The 21,934-nt window shown below is 45.1% G+C and overlaps 1 protein-coding gene across 3 annotated transcripts in view; it reads left to right on the top strand.

The window, feature by feature from the left end:
- The window catches only part of LOC120900606 (out at first protein), a 71,449-nt gene extending 53,245 nt beyond the window's left edge, over positions 1-18,204 (top strand). For all 3 annotated transcript variants that reach the window (XM_040307854.1, XM_040307856.1, XM_040307855.1), the window contains 3 exons: positions 1,868-2,002; positions 4,382-4,565; positions 13,127-18,204. In XM_040307854.1, the coding sequence (XP_040163788.1) occupies positions 1,868-2,002; positions 4,382-4,565; positions 13,127-13,416 (609 nt within the window). In that variant the 3' untranslated portion in view covers positions 13,417-18,204. The remainder of the gene's footprint in view (positions 1-1,867; positions 2,003-4,381; positions 4,566-13,126) is intronic.
- The last annotated feature ends 3,730 nt before the right edge of the window (positions 18,205-21,934 follow it).

Below are 21,934 nucleotides of genomic sequence, written 5' to 3'. Positions count from 1 at the left end.
TGTGTGTGGTCATGTGGGACGCGTACATTCCAGAGAACGTGATAGCAAGTGCAGGTGCAGGTGAAAGACGCCCATCCTGGACGAAGTTTGGTCAGATTTCCTTCCCCTCTCCCCTTTATCGTCCTATCCTCCCGCTATCGCGTTCACACTCTTTGTCAGGTAGCGCAAGGTATTTCATGTATCGAAATCGAGACGTACCACTTTTTGCCGGTGCGCGTGTGTACATGTGATGTATGGTGACAGCATCGAAATCCGATTAAATTACGGCTCCCTCCCACGACGGTGTGCACGGTGTCCGGTCGTTCGGTTTTTTTTGTGTGCACGAAAATATCGGCAGAAGAAGTGCGTGCGAGTGAGCGTCCTGGACGCACTTTTTCGAACTCCCATCTCCCCCCGGTTCGGTAACAGTTTGACGCAAAAGCGACAATCATCCGATACTCATCTGACAGTGGTCAGGGAAGCATCGTTTGCCCGCACAACGCCAGTTGCTCGAGAAAGCGAATTCCGCCTGGCTGGATGGAGTTTTGTGCGCTCCACAGCTGGTGAAAGTTGTGTGAAATTCCCATACGCATACCGCCCGGCTGGGGGACCATTGAAGCGCTGGAATTCATTTCACCGATGAACGAACGTCAATGGTTCCGTTGGTACAGGCTTTGATCAATTCATTGGCGTTTGTTGCGGTGGGAGAAGAACTGATGCGCACCACCTGCCTAGAGGATGGAGATGGATGACCATTTTGTGCACAAAGGAATTATTAGTTTTGAATGTAAAAAGTGATACTGTTGCTATGAAATACCAAATGACAACAATATACCTTCACAAATTTGTATCAAAATATAAAATAATGAATTATAACTTACTTTTATATTCACAATTCTTATCTAAAATGGTACAAATCGGCACAAAACGATTTCCGATCTGCTGGGTCTACTTCAGGAATGGTCAGAAAAGCTCAGGGCTTAGAACCGACCGCCTCCTTATCTGACATAGAGATCTCTTCATCCCAGCCTTATCTGACGGTGAAGACTTACTTTACAGCCTTGATGGGCTTGATCGCCTTACGTCATTCGAATGACATAAAGCTCGTCATTATAGCAGCTGCTCGTGCATTATCGTTCCCATTTCTCCGCAAACGACCTGGCATCCATGGAGTTTGCGAGCATCTGGAAATGGAACTGTTCAAAATAGGTCCAACTTAGACCATCAATGTGACGTGATGTCTTGCTGGTCAGGCATAAGATTTTTGGACTGATTGCTAGCATATGTGTGCAACGAATTATGGGTTGGTGCTGACTTTTGAATCTGAGATAGGCGATGTTTTGAATGGTCAATCCGTACGACACATCTACGTAGGTCCACATTATTTAACAGGTCTGATGCTGGTGCCGTCATCCGTTTGGTTTTTGCCTGGTTAATATGCAAACCGTGGGCGTTTTTCGTTCGGCAGGATCATAGAAGCGCCACAAACAGATGAAGTCGATGCCATAAGGGTGGCTCGAATCAAGTTATGAACGTTAGGTTCAGTTTAGGAGCTCAGCTAGCATGGAGCCGTGTACTGTCGTTTAGGACATAGAAACCCCACTTTAAAGGACTATTGAAATTGAACAGTTCGGGTATTATTTATGCTCCTTCTACAAGCATTCTCGTGTATATTATCAAGCAAGAGTTACTCTAAACATTAACTCGGACTCCAATACTCTGACCGATTTAAGATGCTAAACGTGTTCCGTGTCTAAAGTGCTTGTAATTTGTTTTATCCTTATTCTAAACTTTTTTACAAATCGTCTCGCCACTTGATTGAAACTGTATCGAACTCTGTTACTAATGTTTTTTTTCTCTGCTTTTCCACATTCTTGCCCCGTTACAGGAAGTACAGGTGCTGAAAGCGCTCGTGCTCGGCGAGGAGGAACGGGGCCAAAGCCAGTATCAGGTGATGTGCTTCGTGACCAAATTCCAGAAAGGAGATTTCATCACTGCCGATGCGATGGTAAAACTACGACAGGTAAGGAATATAAATTTTCTTTCGCTATTCTTTTATAACAAAATCATGCAATCGAGAAAAAAAAAAATACGTCACCGTCCTTCTTTGGAGTGCCATCCCACAAAATGAGCCTTATTTTTGGGTGGGCGCGTGTTTCCGAATGTCTTCGCTTGCCGTGTGTCACGTCATCGCGAAAACGCGCTTGATCGGCGTTGGAAACAGATTTCAAGTGGAACGGCGATTTTTTCTCTCTCGTTCTCTGTTTTTTCTCTCTCTTTTTCTCCCCTCTTGCACACTAAAAGGAAGAGAGGTGACAGTGTAAGCAAACGACACAACGACGGTATGCACGGTTCCAGGGCGTTAGGTTCAGTGCCAAGCACTCCGAGCACGACTGTTCGGGGGATTCTTGGGCGAGAGTAATCCGTGTCGTTACTTGGCGGAGTAATTTCCTGTGACAATCACTTCCGCTGCAGCCGTCGTTTCGTCTTCCGGTTTGTTGATAGAAGTGCAAATGCTGTAGTAGGTAGATGTAGGTGACGTCGGTGACGCGCCGGTACGGGGTTTGGCATGTGTCAAGCTGAATTGAGACCTTGGGATCGAGCAAGACAGACGAACAACACCGTGTATGTGAGTTGTCGCGATATAGAAGTACATTCGGGCCAATTACTTTCACGAGGGCAGAAAGAAAACCGTCCCCGTGAGAATATTGACATATTGGCAGTGTGATTGAGTTGGCGTCGGAAAAATAAGTTGACGTTGATGTGGTTGCTGACGTGTTGGATCCACTTACGTGCTCTCGTGGCAGTTGAAGGAAAATATGGAAACAAGATGGTCTTTTTAAAAGAATTTAACTCAGTTCGCATCGTTCCATAAGCTGCAGGTAAACATGTATCGTCCAAAGATAATATTTAGTACCACTTTTATAGAACATCCTAATCATACGAATTTCTTGCAAACTGTTTCATTTCTCGTTTATGGCAGCGTTGGCATTTAACGGCTCGACAAGTAAATTGAATTTCAGTGCATGAAGCAAGGCAAGCATTTAATGAATTTTCTTCAAGCAAAGCGAAACGCTTTTGAATTCCTTCTCGCTTCACCCCACGCCCCGTTAAAACTGATACATCGGAGTCGGCTAAAGTGCACTAGAAAGAAAGCAAAGTGTGGGAAACGCAAACTTTGCTACATCAGCGCTGAATCTTTCGTCTTCGTTCGGGTGTGGGCGCTTCTTTGCGCAAAGCTGCTTCCCACAAAGCTCTAGAGCCGCCTGGCCCCGTTGTGAGGCAAACCGTGTGACTTATTAGAAAAGTTTCTGACACAAAATGAACTTCCGGATGTATTATTTTTGCCTCTCGCGTTTTTTTTCCTTCTTCTACTGTTCCTCCACTTTCTCGTTATGCATTTTTGAAATACCTTTCGCTTTTGCTCATCTTTGACTTGTGAGCGTCTCTAGCCGGCGCGCCTCCTATCGGAAGTAATCATTCAATATTAATTCTGTTTCCCAGCATGGTACGCAAAGAGCATGCTGAAGATGATGATGATGATGGAGGGGAAATTGCTCGTAGTGATGATAGACTGTTGCTTAACGTTATTAAAATTCTTAGCCAAGATGGCGCTTGACAGGGTAATGGTAGAGGAATTATATTTATTTGCAATAAAGATCATCTTTCGCGATGGAATGCGTTGCGTCTTTAACGCCTCTGCTTGTATTCCAAAGGATGTACAGAGAAAAATGGGCAATTCTTGATAGGATTTTTCATTATTTACTTAGTAGTTGATAGTTTTCTAATATAAAAAATATTCATAAGAACATCTCAATTGCTTTAAAGCTCACTACAGCAAGTCGTTAAACTCATTGACCTCTCTTGAATCACAAACAGCTGCCAGCCCCGCCAGAGTGGCCATCTTGTTCTATCTTAACATTATAAACAATGTGCATAAAAGTGGCCACTCAATCGTGCCGTAATGAATTCTTTTCTCCCTTCCACATGGATTTAATTCACTGCAGCTGACTTGAACGACTTCCCATGTTTGTTTGTTTTCTCTCTGTGTGTGAGTGTTTCGAAGCCTCTTATGCCAGATCGACTACATTTAAATACAAAATCAGCATAATCAGCACAACAGTCAAACAGAACTTTGGAGCGCCCGTGCGCACCCGCCAAGGGTACAATTGAATATAATTTATGCTTTTTCATCGCCCGTCCCAATCCCTTTCATTCATCCGGTCACGTGTCGCGCCGTGTTTGCACTGTGCGATGGACAGTGCCATCGTTTCGGGCCACGCGACTGACGTCGGACATTTCGATTGCATTTGCTTTTATTTGCATAGAGCGAACGAAAGAGAGAGAGAGAGAGCGCGCTTTATTCACCATTTTATTCCTCATTGCTTTGCCATCGTTGCAGAAAAATCCCAGCACGATCCGAACGCCGGAAGAAGACCGAGGGAAGGAGAACTACACGATGACCGGCTGGGTGCTGCTGGACCGTGCCACGCCAATTTCGCGTCACGTGGCACCGTTCTGCGTGGAGGCGCAGGAGGCCACGTACGTGCGCGAAGCTGACCTGCGGGCGTGGGCCGAACTACCAGGTAAGCGGGATCCATCACGTGGAATGTATGGGAATGTGAAGCGCTTGTTTCCCCTCCCCGAGTTCCGGGCCACGTTTTTCGGGGAAGAAGTAATACAGAATGTGGAAGAACATGCTTCAAATGGATTCTCTGTGCCGTTTTGTGTTGTAAACTGTATTTAAAACAAAAGATGGATCAGCGAAACAAATGAAATTCCACTTGGCAGCTGTTGAAGCGAATGTACTTTCATGGTTTGTCTGCCGCACAATCGTCCTATGTTGAATGTAACAGTTCAGTATCTCTCGTTCGAGCTGCTCTCTCTCTTTGCGTAACTGTTGGTAATCGATACCACCACCCACCAGCTTACGGGGGGAGGGAGGGGAATTTCGGATCATCGCGCGAGCAAGCAGCAAGCGCACCAGGGCGAAAACGCACAGATTCAGATTTCCATCTCGTTGACAGTAGTAAGCATCCCCATCGTCAGCCCCGCGGGCCAACCATTGTGAGACCAGCATCATGCTGCTGGTGCATGCGATGACGATGATGACGCTAACGATGATGACAAAAATCACAAACTGGAAATATTTAAATTGGAATTTTATTTAGTTTCACCGGGGCGAACGGAAACTCAACGCCGCAAGGACACACTTACGCGCTCACTCTCGGGACCCACCCTCCCCCACCTTCTTCCCTACAAAACGGGAGTTTGCTTTGGACTTTAGGTCGAAAAAGGAAATGATCTGCACCGGAGCAGAACGTGCCGTACGCCCCCTTTGGCCCGTCCAACTGAAAACACTATTATCCTTCTACGTGGATAACCCTTTTTTAACAACGATTTACAACGAACTTCTCTCGTTGCTTGCACTTTCTCTCCCCGCCATTTTTTGCCCTCTTACTCGCTTTGTTTGCTGCAACCCACATACACCAAAAAACGGGGTGGGGAGTAGGAGAGGACCGTTGAAAACGTAAAACCCGGGGGTGGTACGACGCGAGGTTTCCATTTCTGAAAAGAGCTTTTCCACTCGAGAGGTCAGTTCAAACAGTGAGCGCTTCCTGTCCTCCTTCTCTTTTTTTGTTTTGTTTTTGCTTTTCGGTTCATTCATCCCTCGTTCTCGTTATCCTTGCCGGGTTGGTTGGTTGGTTGATTTAAGGAGTTGTCGCTGCTTGGTGCTTTTTTTTGTTTGCCTTGTTTGATCTTGCTGCTGTTGGTGGATGGATGATTCTCTACAGCGCATTTACGTCGGGTCGGATTTGGGGTTTGTCTAGCGTTTATTTTGTCATTACCAGACAATCCGGCGGCGGCGGCGATGGACGCTTTGGGACCACCGCCGCCGTCTCTCCGTTCTGGGTGCTGTGTGGGGAGGATGGAGCGAAAAGAGCAGGAAAAGGAGAAGTGTACGCCAATTTTAAGTTACGGGCCAGAACCTTTTCACAGCAAAGAGGGTAATTACTGAAGTGTGGCATATTTGCAGCGCGTGCTCGGTGAATTATGACGTAGCCGGTGATGAGTGTGCTTATTTTTGTGAATCCTGCCTCGCTCTGAATGGGTGGGGTGCTTTACCGGCTTGTGCTCATCCAGTGTGCTTACTCTGGGTGGTGTAATCGTTAAGATGGGTGAAGATGGTCCTACCAAAAGGAAGGTTTAGATTCCACAGGAAGTTAAGTGTGCTTTAGAACTTGAAAGGAAAGACTCTTTTTGTTTTTGGATGGCAGAAGTGTAAGTCCTCGCAGACATCTGAAGAATTTATTCACGCATGACTCAGGTTAGGGCTTTCATTTGTTGTTGATTTATTTTAATTCTTTGTTTTTATTCTCATACTTTTGTCATTATCACTCTGAATTAATCTGATTTAATTTGATTTTTTGTGGGAATTTCAAGTGCTTTTTTTCTTCAGTTGGACGAATTTGAGCTTTTGATTTAGTATTTTTTTATTTTTTTTAGAAACGTTGTAAGATATTATTTTTGCTCTTATGTTCAATTACAGGGGTTTTCAAGTCACTTTCGAATGTAAACGTTGTTATTCACCGCATGCAAAATGTTTTTCCACATCAATCTTAATATATCATTTCCATCATCATAATTTTTAATTTCTTCAGCATGATTTTCAACATGTCTCAAGCTGGATTGAGTTTGACGGTAATTTTTGATGTGTTGAAAATCATGTGTAAAAACTTAAATTTAATTATAAAGGAATTACACCATTTGACAGCCGTTGAAAAACAGCTTGGAGGCGGTGAATAATTATGTTTACATCTGTATCTACTAAACATTATCCATTTTTTTTAAATATTCTGTTTGCATCTCATTTGTTGTTGTGTGTGTGAAAGATAGTGATTTTCGTTGAAGTATCCGTTTTTCGTATTTTGTTTAAATACAGGGGTTTCCACGTCAGTTTCGAATGTAAATGTTGTTATTCAACGCGAGCAATATGTTAATCCACATCGATCAGATATTGCATTTATATCATCATAATTTTAAATTTCTTCAGTATGATTTTCAACACTTCTACGGTCAACGGGCAATGAGGTCTCGCTTCAAACCCTGGTGAAAAGACCATGGCAACAAACTGTTAATATGTTGAAAATTATGCTGAAGAAATGCAAAATTATTATGATGAAAATGAAATATCAGAGTCATGTGGAATAACTTCTTGCACGTGGTGTTAAACAAGGTTTACATTCGAAAATGATTTGCAAAACCCTGTAAGTCATCTGGTAGTTCTTTAGAAAATCATACTTATCAATACGAGATAAATAGTAATAGGAGATAAATTTATCTACAAACGTAGTTTTGTAAAGATTATCTAAATGCTTAATTTATTTAAGTATATTTGTTTAATTTATTTTTGTGAATATTTTCATATATTTTTTGTCATTAAAAGTGAGAAATATAGCTGACCTCGATACTTTATTTGTGTTTGATAATGTTAAACGCTTCAGTTAACACGTTTCTAAAGGTTGCTCATGCGTTGCTTCACGGAAGAGGAACAAGAAATGCTTCACACTGTTTGCTGCTAAATTTATAACGACATCACGTTTCACACGAAGGAGTAGAAGGAAGAAAAAAAACTATCATTGAACGTTTGTTCTGGCTGTTTAAAAGCATGGGTGGGAGAGTGAGGTTTTCATTTGCACCCGTCCTGGAGGAGTCTCACAAAAAAAAACGAGGATAAAAAATAATAACAGTCATACTCTCATCGTCGGTGATAAATGCCTGCTGGCTAGATTGCTCCGTTCGTGCCGTTCGTTTCGTTTGCTACTATCCTTCTAGCAATGTACTCAATTCTACGATACACTTCGAATTTCCGTTTATCATATTTTATGAGCATTTTCAGTGTTCCGGGTCTTCCGGTGGTGGTGTTTCGCTTTTTTCATCGCTTGCGCATGGTGGGCAAATCTCGCACAGTTGTGTGGCTCGAAAAGTGCATTTGGAAATAAATCACTCCTTGCCCCACCAAAACATGGCATTTCGTTGCGAATGTGCTTAGCTGCTTTCGTTTAATGTGCATGTTTTGATGAAGTGTACAAAATATGTTGAAATTAATAATTTCTAGCAAAACATTATTTGAAAATGTAACCACAGTCAAGTCTATGTGTGCCAACATATCCGTTCGGCTGGGTTCATCTGGCCGGCCTTTCCCCGGGAGTCGTGCGCCCGTTCCCGTTTGGTTTGAACATCAAAGCACAACGAAGGCTCTACGGTTAGCAGTGTTAGATCTATTCTGAAAACCGAACACAATTTTCCCGGACATACACACACACGCACCAGGCCATCATTAAATGCGGCTCCATCCATCGAACGGATCGATCGAGCTAATAAACTGCCTGCCGATTGCGTTGCGTTCCTGCTCGCTTGCCCGTACGCACAAAGCCACTCCATTCACATACACACACATATCATGCACATAATTTTCACTCGAAACCACTTTTAAAAGGTAATAATTTATTTATTTTATGCCCACAGTTTATGAAATTTATTGATTCGTTGTATCGTCCGTTTTATTGCTATCCGTTCCGGAGCATGTCTCGTGCCGATGCGTGGCGAGAGCGCAGGAGGACGTCTGCCATCCGGTCCTCCTTGATCTGCTTGTCGTGTTGGAGGGGAGCGGGGTTTTTGTTGTGCTGGCAGTGGGACATTTGCGCTCCAATTTCCTGGTGTGCCGTTTCGATCGTTATGCCGGCTGCAGAACCGAATGTATGTTGAGCGTTTGCTTTTATTTCTTCCCTGTGGTGATGGTGGTGGTGGGTAATCGTTTAAAGCCAAAAGGGGGGCGAAGTGAGCTTTCTATGCTCTTTGCGCTTTTCCATCTTAGAGAAGAATAAAATAAGTTTTATTTCATTGCTTGCGCTCGTTTGTGGTGCTGCTCTAAAAAGTCTCTTCTTGGAGCCGTTTCCTTGCTTCGCTGTTGTGTGGTATGTTAGAATTCCTTGTACTTATTGGAGCATACCTTTCCCCCTAAGGGGGAGTAAAAAAGAAAATGTTATGTGCTTGGGAATCCGGTCATGCTTCGCTCGGGCAAGTGTACATTTTGCGCTGCACACACACACATACACATGCAATCCTCTAACACCTTCAGGGCGCCGGGGTGGAGATGATCGAATGAAGCAAATAATAAAACTGATATCAAATTAGTACCGAGCTCCAGCAAATGTCAAACGTCGTCGTCGGGTTCGTTCTGCGCGAGCTTTGCTCGTCTGGCACAGGACGAAGACACTAGACCCGATTGTTGTATTACGCTGCGGGGAGTCTGTTTGAGCATGAACTTACGTACGAACTATTTTTATTTGCTTTCAAGTTGTTCTACCGAATGGACAAAGTGATAAAAATGAGCCAACAAAAAGTAGTTCCCTTTTTGCTCCCTCCACACCGCAAGCCGCAAGGTGCTCGCTCGGAAGGTGAAGCAATTTTCGTTTCGAAATAGAAAGTCGTTTCCGGTGTCCGGGCCAGGAGGGCGGGCAGTACTATCTCCATCGAAATCCCGCCGGGCGCGGAAGTTATTCAGCGCCCGAACTTGATTGACAATTGTCCTGCCCCGCCTAGGAAAAGGAAAGAATGGGGATGTGGAATTCGATTTTCGTGTGTGCTGTAGTAGTGCAAGAAATGGATGCTTCTGTCCCGCTTCTGCCCTGTAGCCGTGGCAATAATAATATACACCGTAGAATGGTTTTATAACTGGTGGCGGCGGTATGAATGTGGCATTCTGTGTACGTTTCGTGCAAATTTGTCCACAATAAATCATAATGGCAGCTCATCAGGCATGATTGATTACATTTTTACAACTGGATGGGTGGCAGGGGTTTTTTTACGGACTTTATTTACGGAAATAGAACGAGATGATGTTATTTTGTGGACAGAAAAGCTTTTGCATGTACGGTTTTAGTAGATTTAATTTAAAAAAAGTTCTGAATTTTTGCTAAAAATATCATAACATAAATCGAAGGTAAACGAAGGAAGGAATCGAACAAAGCAGCTGAATATGGGAACTGTTGATATGATTTTCTCCCTTCCTTTGGCAGCCTTAACCCCGTTTGTCCATCGAGACGCCGGAAAGTCATCAGTCATGTCAGTAGGGTTTGCCAATAGCTTTGAAGCGTATTAAAATTCATCCCCAGGCCAGCAAAACCGGTTGATTCTTGGAACGATTGCCGTGCATTTGTGATACCGGCTGACGGCCATTGTTAAAAAATTCATTTCTTCTCACAGACCCACACACACACACACACACTCACAAAAGGTGTGTGTGACCTGTTGGTTAGAATGCACAAAAGGCACACTGTGAAGGCAAAACCAGCACCACGAGCAATGAGGCAACCCTTGGGCGAACCCTTGACCGGGACCTGCCATTCCATTCGCACCCTTCTTCCTTCAACACCCCTAAAAGCGTGACCAGTAATGCCCGACGCTCGGTAAATGGGTTTGCTGCCGCCCCGCTATCGATTTCTAATCCCGGCTCCATAATTGATTAGCCCGAAAATGGAGGGTCAAACTGCTTCCTCCGTTGCTGTTGCTGCTGCTCGTTCTCACCTCGCTTGTTGGCTGGATTGGCAGCATCGTGTTCTCAGCCACTCGGGAAGAGAAAAAAACAGGCACCGTGGTTGAGTTTTCACACGCTTCCCCGAAAGCGTGGCGCGCAACGGGCAAGCGATCTTAAAGTGCTGCCCCGGTCGGGAAGAAAAGGCAACACGTAATGGAGATTTATAGTAAAGGTGACTGCCATGCGAGAGATTGGAAGGAAGAAGGGGCAGGATGGAATCCGTAAAGCTATTCAAGATGGCCGTACCTTGCCGTGTGGTGGGTGCACGGCTGCGTGTGAGTGTGTGCTCATTGGCTGGCTCGGTTCTGCTATAAATTATGCAGCGCTGAGAAAATGACAGCTGTACGTCGTCGGGCATTCGTCGGGTAGGATCGCATGTACGGGCCTAATCCCGCGCTCGAACGACCACCGACGACGACAGCGACGGATCGATTGAGTGATTTTCCCTGAGCCCGCCCTGGAACCGTCGAACATAATGAGATGTAAGCCAGCCATTTTCAAGGTATCAAGTTTTCCTCCCCCCCCCACACACACACACACATACAGAAGTGGATGTGGAGTGAGGATCGGCAGTCCGGCTGTGTTGAAACCCAATTTAATGAAGCTATTTTCGGGCCGGGCTCGACAAATGCGTCATGCTTTGCTTCGCAATTTCCACCCGCGGGCTTCAGTTCAGGGCTTTGTTCCGGTGTCCCATGCCACGTGGCATGTGCTCCACGCGTGGAGTGCGAAAGTTGTACTCACGTATGCATACGCCCGGTTCGTAGCTTCCCGTGTGTGCTTATGGTAGAAATTCACAGCTCTACGGCTGTCACCACAGTCGACCTGGCGTTGGCGTGTAAATCATGGCGCGCTGTGGAGGCTTACGCCAAGGCAAATGAATGTTTCTCTTGTTGCATGGGTAAAATATCGATCAAATGCATTAATTACGAAACGGCACGACAGTTCTCTCAGGTGTGGTCATTCTATCGCGGCTGGGCAGAAAACAGGCTACGCACTTGGTTTTGCCCGTGTCAATGTATATTATGCAGCCATTACATGCTATAATGGCGTCACGATGTCTTAGGCTTAAAGAACTGTAGGTTGGTCCTTAAAATTTCATTGTATCACATATATTCTAAAAGCTAAGAGAAGGTTTTTGGCTGGTATGACGTATTAAGCCACGTATAAAGACATTTTACGCAAACTGAATGAGAACCGTCTCATTTCGTTCTAAAATTATGATTGGTTGAGGTTCCAGAAGTACGCAAATCCCATACCTTGCTCGTTTTGTCTAGTGATGGGTTAGTAGGCAAAGATCTGAATTCGATTCTGTTCCGACACGGAACATTTCGGAACTGTCTCCGGAAGGTAGTCGTCTGGAGACGTCTACAACTCCGGACGACTCTGGATTTCTCCAACTCCGGACGACTCCGGACGTCTTCAACTCCGAAAGACTTCGGATTCTCCGGACGACTCCGAACGACTCTGGATGACTTCTCGGACGACTCCCAACGACTCCGGATACTCTGGACGACTTCGAACACCTCCGCATAACTTCGGACGTTCTCGGACGACTCCAGATAACTCTGGACGACTCCAGATGACTCTTCTAAGCGGCTCCGACTCTGGGTTGGATCTATTGGTTCCGATTTTGTCGGAGTAGCAATCGGACTAACCATGCCTGGAGGCGGATCGGAGTCGAGGGTCCCCTACAGAGAGCACATCAATAGTTTTGTCTTATTGATACTTCTAAAGCACCTAAAGTTTTGTTGAATAATTTGCGGGTTCTATGAGGGGCTTACATGTGTGGTTCGGTTGAAGGTTTACAGTGAAACAGAACCAGATTTATTCATGATTGATGTACCTGTTTATAAAAGACTTTGGTGCTGTTGCTATGAATACAGATCAACTTCTCATGCGGTGAACTTATTCAACGTGTTTACATTTTCAAGTCTGCTTAAGAATGCAGTGTCCACAAATGTCAAATGGCCTGAGGACGTCATCAAAGTTAAAGCTCTACTCTCAACCAATGAAATGTCCGTTGAAAGAAGCTCCATTCTGATTGAACTCTATCCATCGATGCTATTGATCCTAATGAAGAGTGCCTCCCAGGAAGATGATTATACGTGCGCTCTAATGAACGACGAACGGGCCGATGTCCGTATCTATCCAGCCGTACGCTTTATTTACGCTTCATCCATTAGCCCTGCTGTACCGCACACACAAACACACACACACACACACGGCTGCTAACAGTTTTCCGTGGAACTAGTTTCATTTCCTTTATGCCGAGCGGCTACATTGTAAGCCCAACCTACATGGCTACACGGCTTGCAGCTCGGTGCACCACCGCCTCGGGGATTAATTTGAAGTGGCAACAACCTTTTCACATTGCACGCGCTGCCCGAGAATGGACCATCGTTCGAGCAAATAAAAAAAAACGGCGCAAAATACAGCCGCGCGCTGTTCTGTCTGTTCTATTACCATTCCAGTTTTTCAATTACTACATGCTGCTCTACGATTCATTCGCTCACCTTCTCTCTTTCTCTCTGCTCCATTTTGCAGGATCATCGATTTCGATACTGGAGTCGGCGGTGAAGCTGTTCCCGTCGGCCAACACCGTTACGGCACCGTCGCGGTGCAGCGACGTCAGCGCCATCTGGGCACCGTGCCTCTGCACGCTCGAGATGTGCATCGGCTGGTACCCGTGCGGGCTGAAGTACTGCAAGGGCAAGCCGGAAAGCGCACTGCAGAACAACGGGGGCAGCTACCGGTGCGGGATCAAAACGTGTCGCAAGTGCCACCAGTACACGTACTACGTGCGCGAGAAGCAGCAGTGTTTGTGGGACGAATGACCGAAAATGGGCCATCGGTGCCCTCAGCAGCAATCTTTAGCAGTGGGAGTGGTAGTGGGAGCAGTGGCAACGACAACAACATTCGATACATCAGAACATCCGTCTGACGAGCAGGACCGTGTAGAACGGGTCAGCATTGCCGGAAGCAGCAGCAGCAGCAAACACTTACAGACACGTCCGGGATGGAGCAAAACACGCAAACCAGAGCACTACAGTGCAATCGATTACGGTAATCGCCACCGATATCGGGCAGCTCGGACGGAACAGCAACAGCAACGGTTTGCGGCCGATTACACCAACCCTCCAGGGCAGCAACAGCACCAGCAGCAGCAGAACAGCCCATCGTCGTCCTGGTGGGTGTCGTCGCTATCGGACCTGCTGCTAATCGGGACGCTGCTACCGAGGGCGGTGCAGTGGACCGGCAGCAAAAAGCAGCACAATAGTGCCACTGTACCGGCGGCGACCATTAGCGACAGTAGCGAACGGCGGGCGCTCTCGGTAGTGGTACCTGCATGCCGGGCCCAACACGAATCAGATGATCGGTGGAGCGTGCAGCACAAATCACTATCACCATCACCAGCAGCAGCAACAGCGTTCAGGTGTGCCGTTGTGGTGGGCAATGCACCGCCGCCAACCGAAACAATCGGTGAATTTAATTTTACTCAACCAATATCACCACCACCAACAACTCCATTGCCAGCAACAGTGCCATCGAGAGGGACGGAGAAGGTGACAGGCAGCACCAGATACCACCAACCGTTTGTAGCCACCACCGCAGAACCACCACCCGCCAACGGTTTGCTGTTGAACGAAATTATTTTATAGCACAAAAATAGGTTTAATCAGAAGGACACATCCCCTTTTTAAGGGCCTACGTTTCGTGTGGTTTGTTAGGCAGAGAAGCCTTCTTTTTTGTCTCTGGTACCTGTCCCTGTCGCACACTGACGGGAACAGAGCAGCAATTTCCTAATTCTGTAATCTGTTCCGCACGACGGCGGTTGTTTTCCCCTTAGGTGCGGATTTTATGACCAGCCGTAAAGCGGTCGGATAGGATTTCAAGTGTCAAATGCTGAGCAAGTGGTAATACGACACGGATGCTCGTTTGTGTGGCGAGGAAAAAGAAAAAAAAACGTAGTTTCGGTGACCATTCGGCAGCTACAAGGCTATGAATTACATCTTTCGGAAAAACAATCTTCAAGCATTTTAGGGGCTTCAGGTCAGCACACTGGATGAATCCAGTAAAATCGAAGAGTCCTAAACCATCAGTGAGTTCCATGCCACCCGTATCCCGCTTGCAATGATCGATCTTTCACTGTGATCACACTTTGTCATCATTTTCTTTCTTCAGCGCTTATCCGTAAGATATTCGCTCTTTTTTTTCAAGCTAAAACAGGGCCCCGGTCGCTCTATAGTTCACAAAAGATGTGCTAGTTTGTAACTGGATGAGAAGGATTTAAAATAACGCACATACACTGACGACACAGTGGAAATGGATCGGAACCGCATTACAACAAAAGGCCGCAAATGCCGCCACAGACAAGCAGCGGAACGATGTTCGCCACGGATCGACACGGAACCTTGCGGTGTATGTGTGTAAAGCTAGAGTTCATGTGGTAGCGAGAAAAGGAATGATGAGGAGAAGGAGGAACGTACCGGACACAGTATTAAAACACTCAAACGAAATGGGAAATGTACGAAGCCATAAAGAAACCCGTAAAGAACAGACCCACGCCAGGAACGGTGGTTCCTTCTGTGCTTCACGTTGCAAGTTCTATTCTCTTACATCTTCTGCTCCGCTTTTTCACTTCACTCGCCTTTTAAAGACCGGCCAACGCCGACGGATTCGACACATCCTTGTGCAAGGCGTGTGCGTGGAGGTTGATTACATTCCTATGGGTTGGGCGTGCGGATTTTGTGTTTTTATTTCCACCAAAGGTGTGCGGCCACGTTCGTTTGCCTTCCTGTAAGAGAGATTCTTTAAATTGTTTGTGTTTTTTTCCTCTCCTTTTCTCTCTATTTGTCTATTTCATCTCTTTTTGGTTTTCAACAACGCGACTCGCGTGTGTCCCTACCTTCTAGGGCGATGAGTTGAAGCATTAGCCATACCACCGATGAAATTATTTCAAATCCTGCCCGGTACGTAGAAGGTAAATGGCAACACCTTACGGCCGAGGTCGATGGTGCCCCCCTGCTCGGGGCAAGGCGGAAATGGTTTCGCTTTTATCTACTTTTCCTAATCTAGCTCGCACTCTCTTGCCAATTTACTTTCCTTAATTGTTTCTTTCGGTGTGTCGTGTCCGGGGCAGCGCTTATCCTTCGGCGGGGGGTGGGGTGAATGAGAACGCACCACCGTGCTTTGTGAGACCGGAAAGGAAACGCTTTCACGGTTGACGCCTTCCTATAGCTTGCTCGCCCGTCTCGCTCTGGATGGTGCGTTTTTGCTTTCACAGTGCTTGCGTGTAACAAACCAACAACATTCCGTGTTGCTCTGCCTCAAGTTGGAAAAGAATGAGAAAATTGCACAATTTTGTTTACCTTACGGTCTGAAGCATACTGCCCTTTTCCCCCTCTCCCTCTCTTTCTTTCGTTCACTGACATTGCGGTTTGTCTATTGCTAAACGATTTGTAGAGTGGTGGAGATATGAATAGCAAAACCATACTTGCCTCGCGAGTTTATACGCACAAAGCGCCTCACGACGCACACAGCGCTTTGTTTCTTTTTTCTTCGCTTCAACCTAATTTATATTCCAACCGTTATGAAAACAAAAGTGCACTTACTTTTGAAGCACTTGCGCGTTGCGCTCGCCATTGCTGTCCTTCCTTGAAGAATGGGAAGTCAAACACGCTCCGTCAAGAACGCTCCGGCGCGGTTGCTGGGTTGGTCTGTGTTTTGCCTCTCGCCAGGCCAGACCTCACTTTTCCCTCATCTACTCCGTTTGAGTGGTCATTCGGTGAAGCTCGAGAACCATGCCATGAAATTACTATTTCGCTTGAATTTTCATAGCAAATGTTGATTTGTTTCGTTTACCTTTCGTGTTCGCTGTTCGGCGCTCCTCGCTGGCCAAGGGTGGAAAAAAATGGTGAAATTGCTTTCAGTATTCATGCGCTCTGTTTTGTGGCTTTTTTTGGCACGATTCCTGAAGCTTCAACGGGTGAATTGCAGTTACTGGTGTGTGTGCTTTATGTCTAGGAAGAAATGAAGAACACAAATTGAGTAGCCGGAACCTCATCACAACGTGAAACGTGCGGTCAAAATTGCACTTGAAATTCATTTCCCTCTTTTGGGAATTTCCCTCGAACATGGGAAATGTAACGAGTTTTTCGCTGGAATCTTCATTTCGTTTCCGATATCAATATTTTGCATACAATAATAACCGCACATCCTCTCTATCTGTAACACCGCTTTCGGTAAATGTAAATGGCGCAGAAAGCAGATAAACAAAAACCGTGCGCATTCCTTGTCCAAAAATAGATGAGACCTGCGACCAGGTGTGTGTGTATTTGTTTGGCGTGGCAAGCACTCAACAGGCAACAAGAGCGTTGTTCGCAAGCAAGCAAGTTTCCCTTCCCATATTCCTGCAAAACAATAATATTCCACCAGGTGCGCACGTTTCACCGCCGCGTGACATCCCAGAGCGAAGGAAAAGAGATGAAACACAAGCGAGAAACCCTAAATAGAAAGACTCACCTAGGCGAATTGTGGACCATGTGACTGCTTCCGGAAGTGATTCTCCTTCTCCTCTCGATAGCGGAAAGCCCGTTCTCCTCACCCACCCCCCACGAAGAAAATGCTTTCTCCTTCCGTGATGCCGTTCCGTTTCGGTGACACTTGACATCGTGTCGCAGCTCTTTGGTGGTAAAGCTTTTCGAGCCCCACCACTCGTGGGCGAGTGGACTCTTCTTTCGCTTTCAAAAGAAAATGTACTTACGCGTCCGATGGGGGAGAAGCTGGGAAGATACAAACAGCCAACCTATGGCCCAAGCGAGCCATAATGAGAAAGGGAGATGGAAAAGCCCAAATCAAAAGCTGTCTTTTGCTGCTGCTGCTGCTACTAGTGCTGCAGAAGGAAGCGCAGAGTGCCGTACCAAAACAAAAGGTGAAACAGAAACGCCCCGGCAAAAACACGGGAAACCGCCGTAGAGCATTCTTGCCATTGCTGTGTTCCTGTGCCATTGCCACTCAAAGTTCTGGCAGGATCTTTGTTTGAATACATAATTTGTTTATGCAGAAGTAGCAGCAGCAGCAGCAGCATCATCGTGGTGAAGATAGAAGCCAACCAGCGCCAGCCAAGAAACGACACGAGTACTCGTTGCTGTTGGGGGTTTGGGTTCGCCGTAGTAAGTTCATTTCCTGTGTCTCGTTCCCCTTATTTCGATGTCGTCTGCTGGCTGCGTCGTCGTCATACTGTGACGGGTCCAACTAGGTCCAACCGTTCCACTGCAGCGTCCGAGTTCTGTTTTTTTCTCTCTGCAAACCAGCCTTCTACCTTCTTGATGTGTACACATTCCGGGCGAAGCAACTACTCGTTCGACTATGCTCCCCATTCCTGGCTAAATTTGTGTGTGTGTATACCTGCTTATTTGTGGTGTTCCCGTTGGCTGGTTGTCGTTAGAATCGTTTATGTTTATTTATTGCTATGTGTCTTCTTTGACCGGTTGGTAGAAAAGCGAGAGGAAAACGTGTGTTGGAGGTTCCCGGGGAAAGAGGACACTACAACGATAGGGCAAGTAATTTTCGCATTTGTAAATACACGTTCGTTCATTCGCTCTTGCCAGCGTTCAAGCAAACAAACGCAAACAAAGTAGAAGAACATTTTGTTTCTACTCATCCCTTTTCAGTTGTATTTTTGCTCCTCCGTTTTTTCCGTACTTTTTTCCGCCACTTCATTACTTATTCCGTTCGATCGACATCCGGTAACGATGACGGACCCGGAGCAGTGACACCGGGAACAAGATGTTGTTGTGCTTCATTTTAAACTTCCCATTCGCCGGTCGTCACCACTGTACAGATAACCGCTGTGACCGAACTCGAACTCGAGCCCGAGCTCGGTGCACAGTTTGAGCAATGCTATACATAACAATAAATAATAAAACAGTAATGGTACACAAACCACCCCCACACGCCACGATGGGGGGGAAAAGGGCCCAAGTGTAAAAGTGATTGCGGGTGACGAAACCATTACTGGCGCATGTAGAGCAAACCGCATAAAGAGAAGAAGAAAAAAAACCCGTAGCTGACAAAGTACATTACCGTTAAGAACATAATAGTATTACATTGTAAAGCGTAAGCAGTTGGTTGCTGCACTCTCCGTTACGTTAGCGAGCTTTGGATGCTGTTTTTGATATGTTTTTGGATGTTTTTGCATTTTCCCTTCCTTCTTGCCAGGTCACATCATAGTTGTGATAAGACAACAAGGAAAGGAAGGTTCAAACACACAACCTTACGCTGTTTAATACGCTCAAAAACACATTGGTTAAAGTAATTTTAAGTATTTAGTTTAACAAAATCCACTACACGCAACCCGCAAGTATTGAACGTGACAATACAGTAAATTTATTGTTGAAATGTTTCCTTTATTTTTGCCATTTTCTCTTCGTTTTCTAATGAAATCTGCAATGTGCAACAACAAAAAATGTGTCTCAGTGCCATCAGTACACGTGCGTGTAGATGTGGGTGTATAAAAGTGAAAGACTCAGACTAGAGTGCGCAAAACCGAAACGCATTACGAAGCATTAACACGTACTAATCTAAGCATAACTGCGATTAAACTAAACAACAATAACACAAAAAAGTAATGTAAAAACGTAAAAACCCTGTTACTCAAAACGCAAAACCACCGTGAATGGTGCTGTATAGTTAAAAGAAGAACAAACAACTGCTAAATTGAAGAACATTAAAATAAAATAAACAAACACTGCTACACAAACACGCAAAAAGAAAACGAAACAAAACAACAAAAACTTCTGCTAGAAATCGAACGAAAAAAAAAACATACATCAACATAATACGTGGCCTTAGCTTTCCTCTGATACTTCCTTCTAATACTACAAAGTAAGCAAAGCGTGAATGTGTGCAACAACTTAGTCGTATGGAGTATAACAAGTAATTAAAGCATTTATAAAGCGGGATCACACAGTAGAAGTTAAAACAGAAAAAGAAAAAAACCAGAAAAAAGAATAACTAAAACGCTATTATAATCGGAAAAGAGACACAAGAGAAGCAAACAGACATAAGAAAGAGAGAGAAAGAGAAAAAAACCCAGTAGTGTGATAATGATAAAAGTGAACATGAAAAAAAATCAGTGAAAAAGAACGTAAACTCAACAGAAAATCACAACAAAATGCACAACGAATAGTAAGAAACCCCCATGCAAAGCTAATAAGAAGCAAATGTGAAAGAACGAGTAATTAAATTGTACAGGAGCTCCGTTAGAAGAAAAAAGAAAAAAAGAGGTTAACATAACCTCCAATGAAGCCGACAGAAACGGACAGTCCTCGATGTAAGCAACCCACTAGGCCGCCACAAACTGTGAATCCTTGCGCGAGCCGAGCATGAGTAGTGTTGTTGAAAATTGGAAAATGAAACTTGACCCGCTGGGCTTGCGAACAACCCAGCGCCAAAGGGAAGGTGAACCCAACTGCCAACTGTTTATTTTGTGCGTTAAAGTTGCCTGTAAGTAATTTTTCATGTTTCTCCAAACCCACTCACCCGCTTCCCGGTTGGTTCTATTGGTTCCATTCGCAGTACTGCAACAGCGCTGTGCTGGAACAGTAATGAATGAATGGCGAGAGGAAAACTTTAGCGCCCACCGCGTGTGTTTGCTGGGCTGGGCCGGGAAGCCGTTAAGTTGGGGGCTGTAACTTAGACCTTACTCTCGTAAGTCAATCAAAGCCCCCCATCCCATCCCCGGGCTGGGATGGGAAAAGGGACGACCGCTTTTGCCAGGCTGGAAAGGTGGCAGACCATTAGTGTGACGGCAAATAAAACCCGTGGCACGCCTGTGACACGGGGGGTTGAGGGTGTAAGTTTCCGAAAGTGTAATTACTGCCTCGGCAACAAGGGTGGAGAGCTTTCTGCCCCGGTCTTGGGTACTGCCGTGCGGTGAAGATAGTTTCGCAATGGTGCGCGAGTCATCGGGTTAAAGTTGATGGGTCGGGCGGGAGTTTTGGGTACGTCTTTTAACCAATGCCAGTTCTAGTGGAACAAACAGGCGCGCGCGCGCGCTCGCTCGCCTTGTAAACGGCCTTTCGTGACCGTTTATCCGCGAGTGGTGCGCGCACGAGTTTCGCTAAGAATTAATCATGATCTTATACGGCCAGCGAAAGTTTTATTTTCCCTTCATGCCCTTTGTGGTTCCGCAAATGCATCGTTTTATTGCTTCTTGAGACTTTTCGTCATGAAATAGGGGGTATGCATTTGGGGTGATACACTGTATTCCATTATCGCTCGTACCATTTGTATCAGCAGATTATGTGCTTTGCCGACCAGACATTCCCGATTCTTTTAATTAATTTACTATATCCTTTTTTATCCGTTTTTTCAAGACCAGTAAAGACATTCAAACGCTATAGAAGCAAAACGCACATCCCAATAAAAACACACACATACACTATAAAAAGATAAAACAACCGATTACTATAAATAACAAATGACACTTGAGCAAACGTAAAGTTTGTAAATGTAAAACAAAACAACATTAAAAAAAAGAAACAAACAAAACAAACCAAACGAATAAGGATAGCTTGTAATGTAACCAGTGCGCGCGTACTAAACATACGGCTTGTGCGAAACGTATATACATAGTTATATATATAGGACAGAACAAAAAAACATATATACATATAGTATAGTATATATTTTATACGAAAGCTATAAACACACGCGAGACAGGAAGTTAGTATATTTCTCGCCGATAGACATTGGGACGAAAATGAATGGGTCGGGAAAGAAAACCGGACAAACAAAGTGTGTAAAATAATTGACCTAAAAATCTAAATATACTTACAACTTGAAATGTAACAAGCGATTAGTTCTAAAAAATGAGAAAGGACATAATACGTCACAAAAATATTGAGAAATTTAAAAAATCATTATCATCAAATTAGTTAAGTTTGTTGTAAATGGATATGGAATTCAAAAAGCGTCTTATATTTTATGTTTTAAAACGTTCCTTTTGCAAGATTTGAAATGAGCGATCATTTAAAATCACGTAACATCTCTCGACTCGCTTCGGGGCTGAAATCGAAACCATGTCTACAGCCGCTACAACCCAAAAATGCTAATTAAATCACGCACAGCACCACCAAAGCACAATTAAATTCGGATTCGCAATACAATCTCGCCTAGCCTGATTAGCGCATCATTATACGTGTACCGGTAGGTAGGGCTTGTGATAATCTCCTCCCAGGAGCTTAGTGCGTGTTCCGGCGTTGTCCATTTCCCCATTTCCACGCAGGGACACGCAGGATTGTTTCGGGTGGGTTGTGCGGCATTTGGGAATTGGAAAGTCCGGCAGCT

Source organism: Anopheles arabiensis, chromosome 3, assembly GCF_016920715.1.
Source record: "Anopheles arabiensis isolate DONGOLA chromosome 3, AaraD3, whole genome shotgun sequence".
In the NCBI taxonomy this organism is placed as follows: domain Eukaryota; kingdom Metazoa; phylum Arthropoda; class Insecta; order Diptera; family Culicidae; genus Anopheles; species Anopheles arabiensis.
Note: the sequence above shows the minus strand (reverse complement) of the source record. Positions and strands in the feature narration are given on the sequence as shown.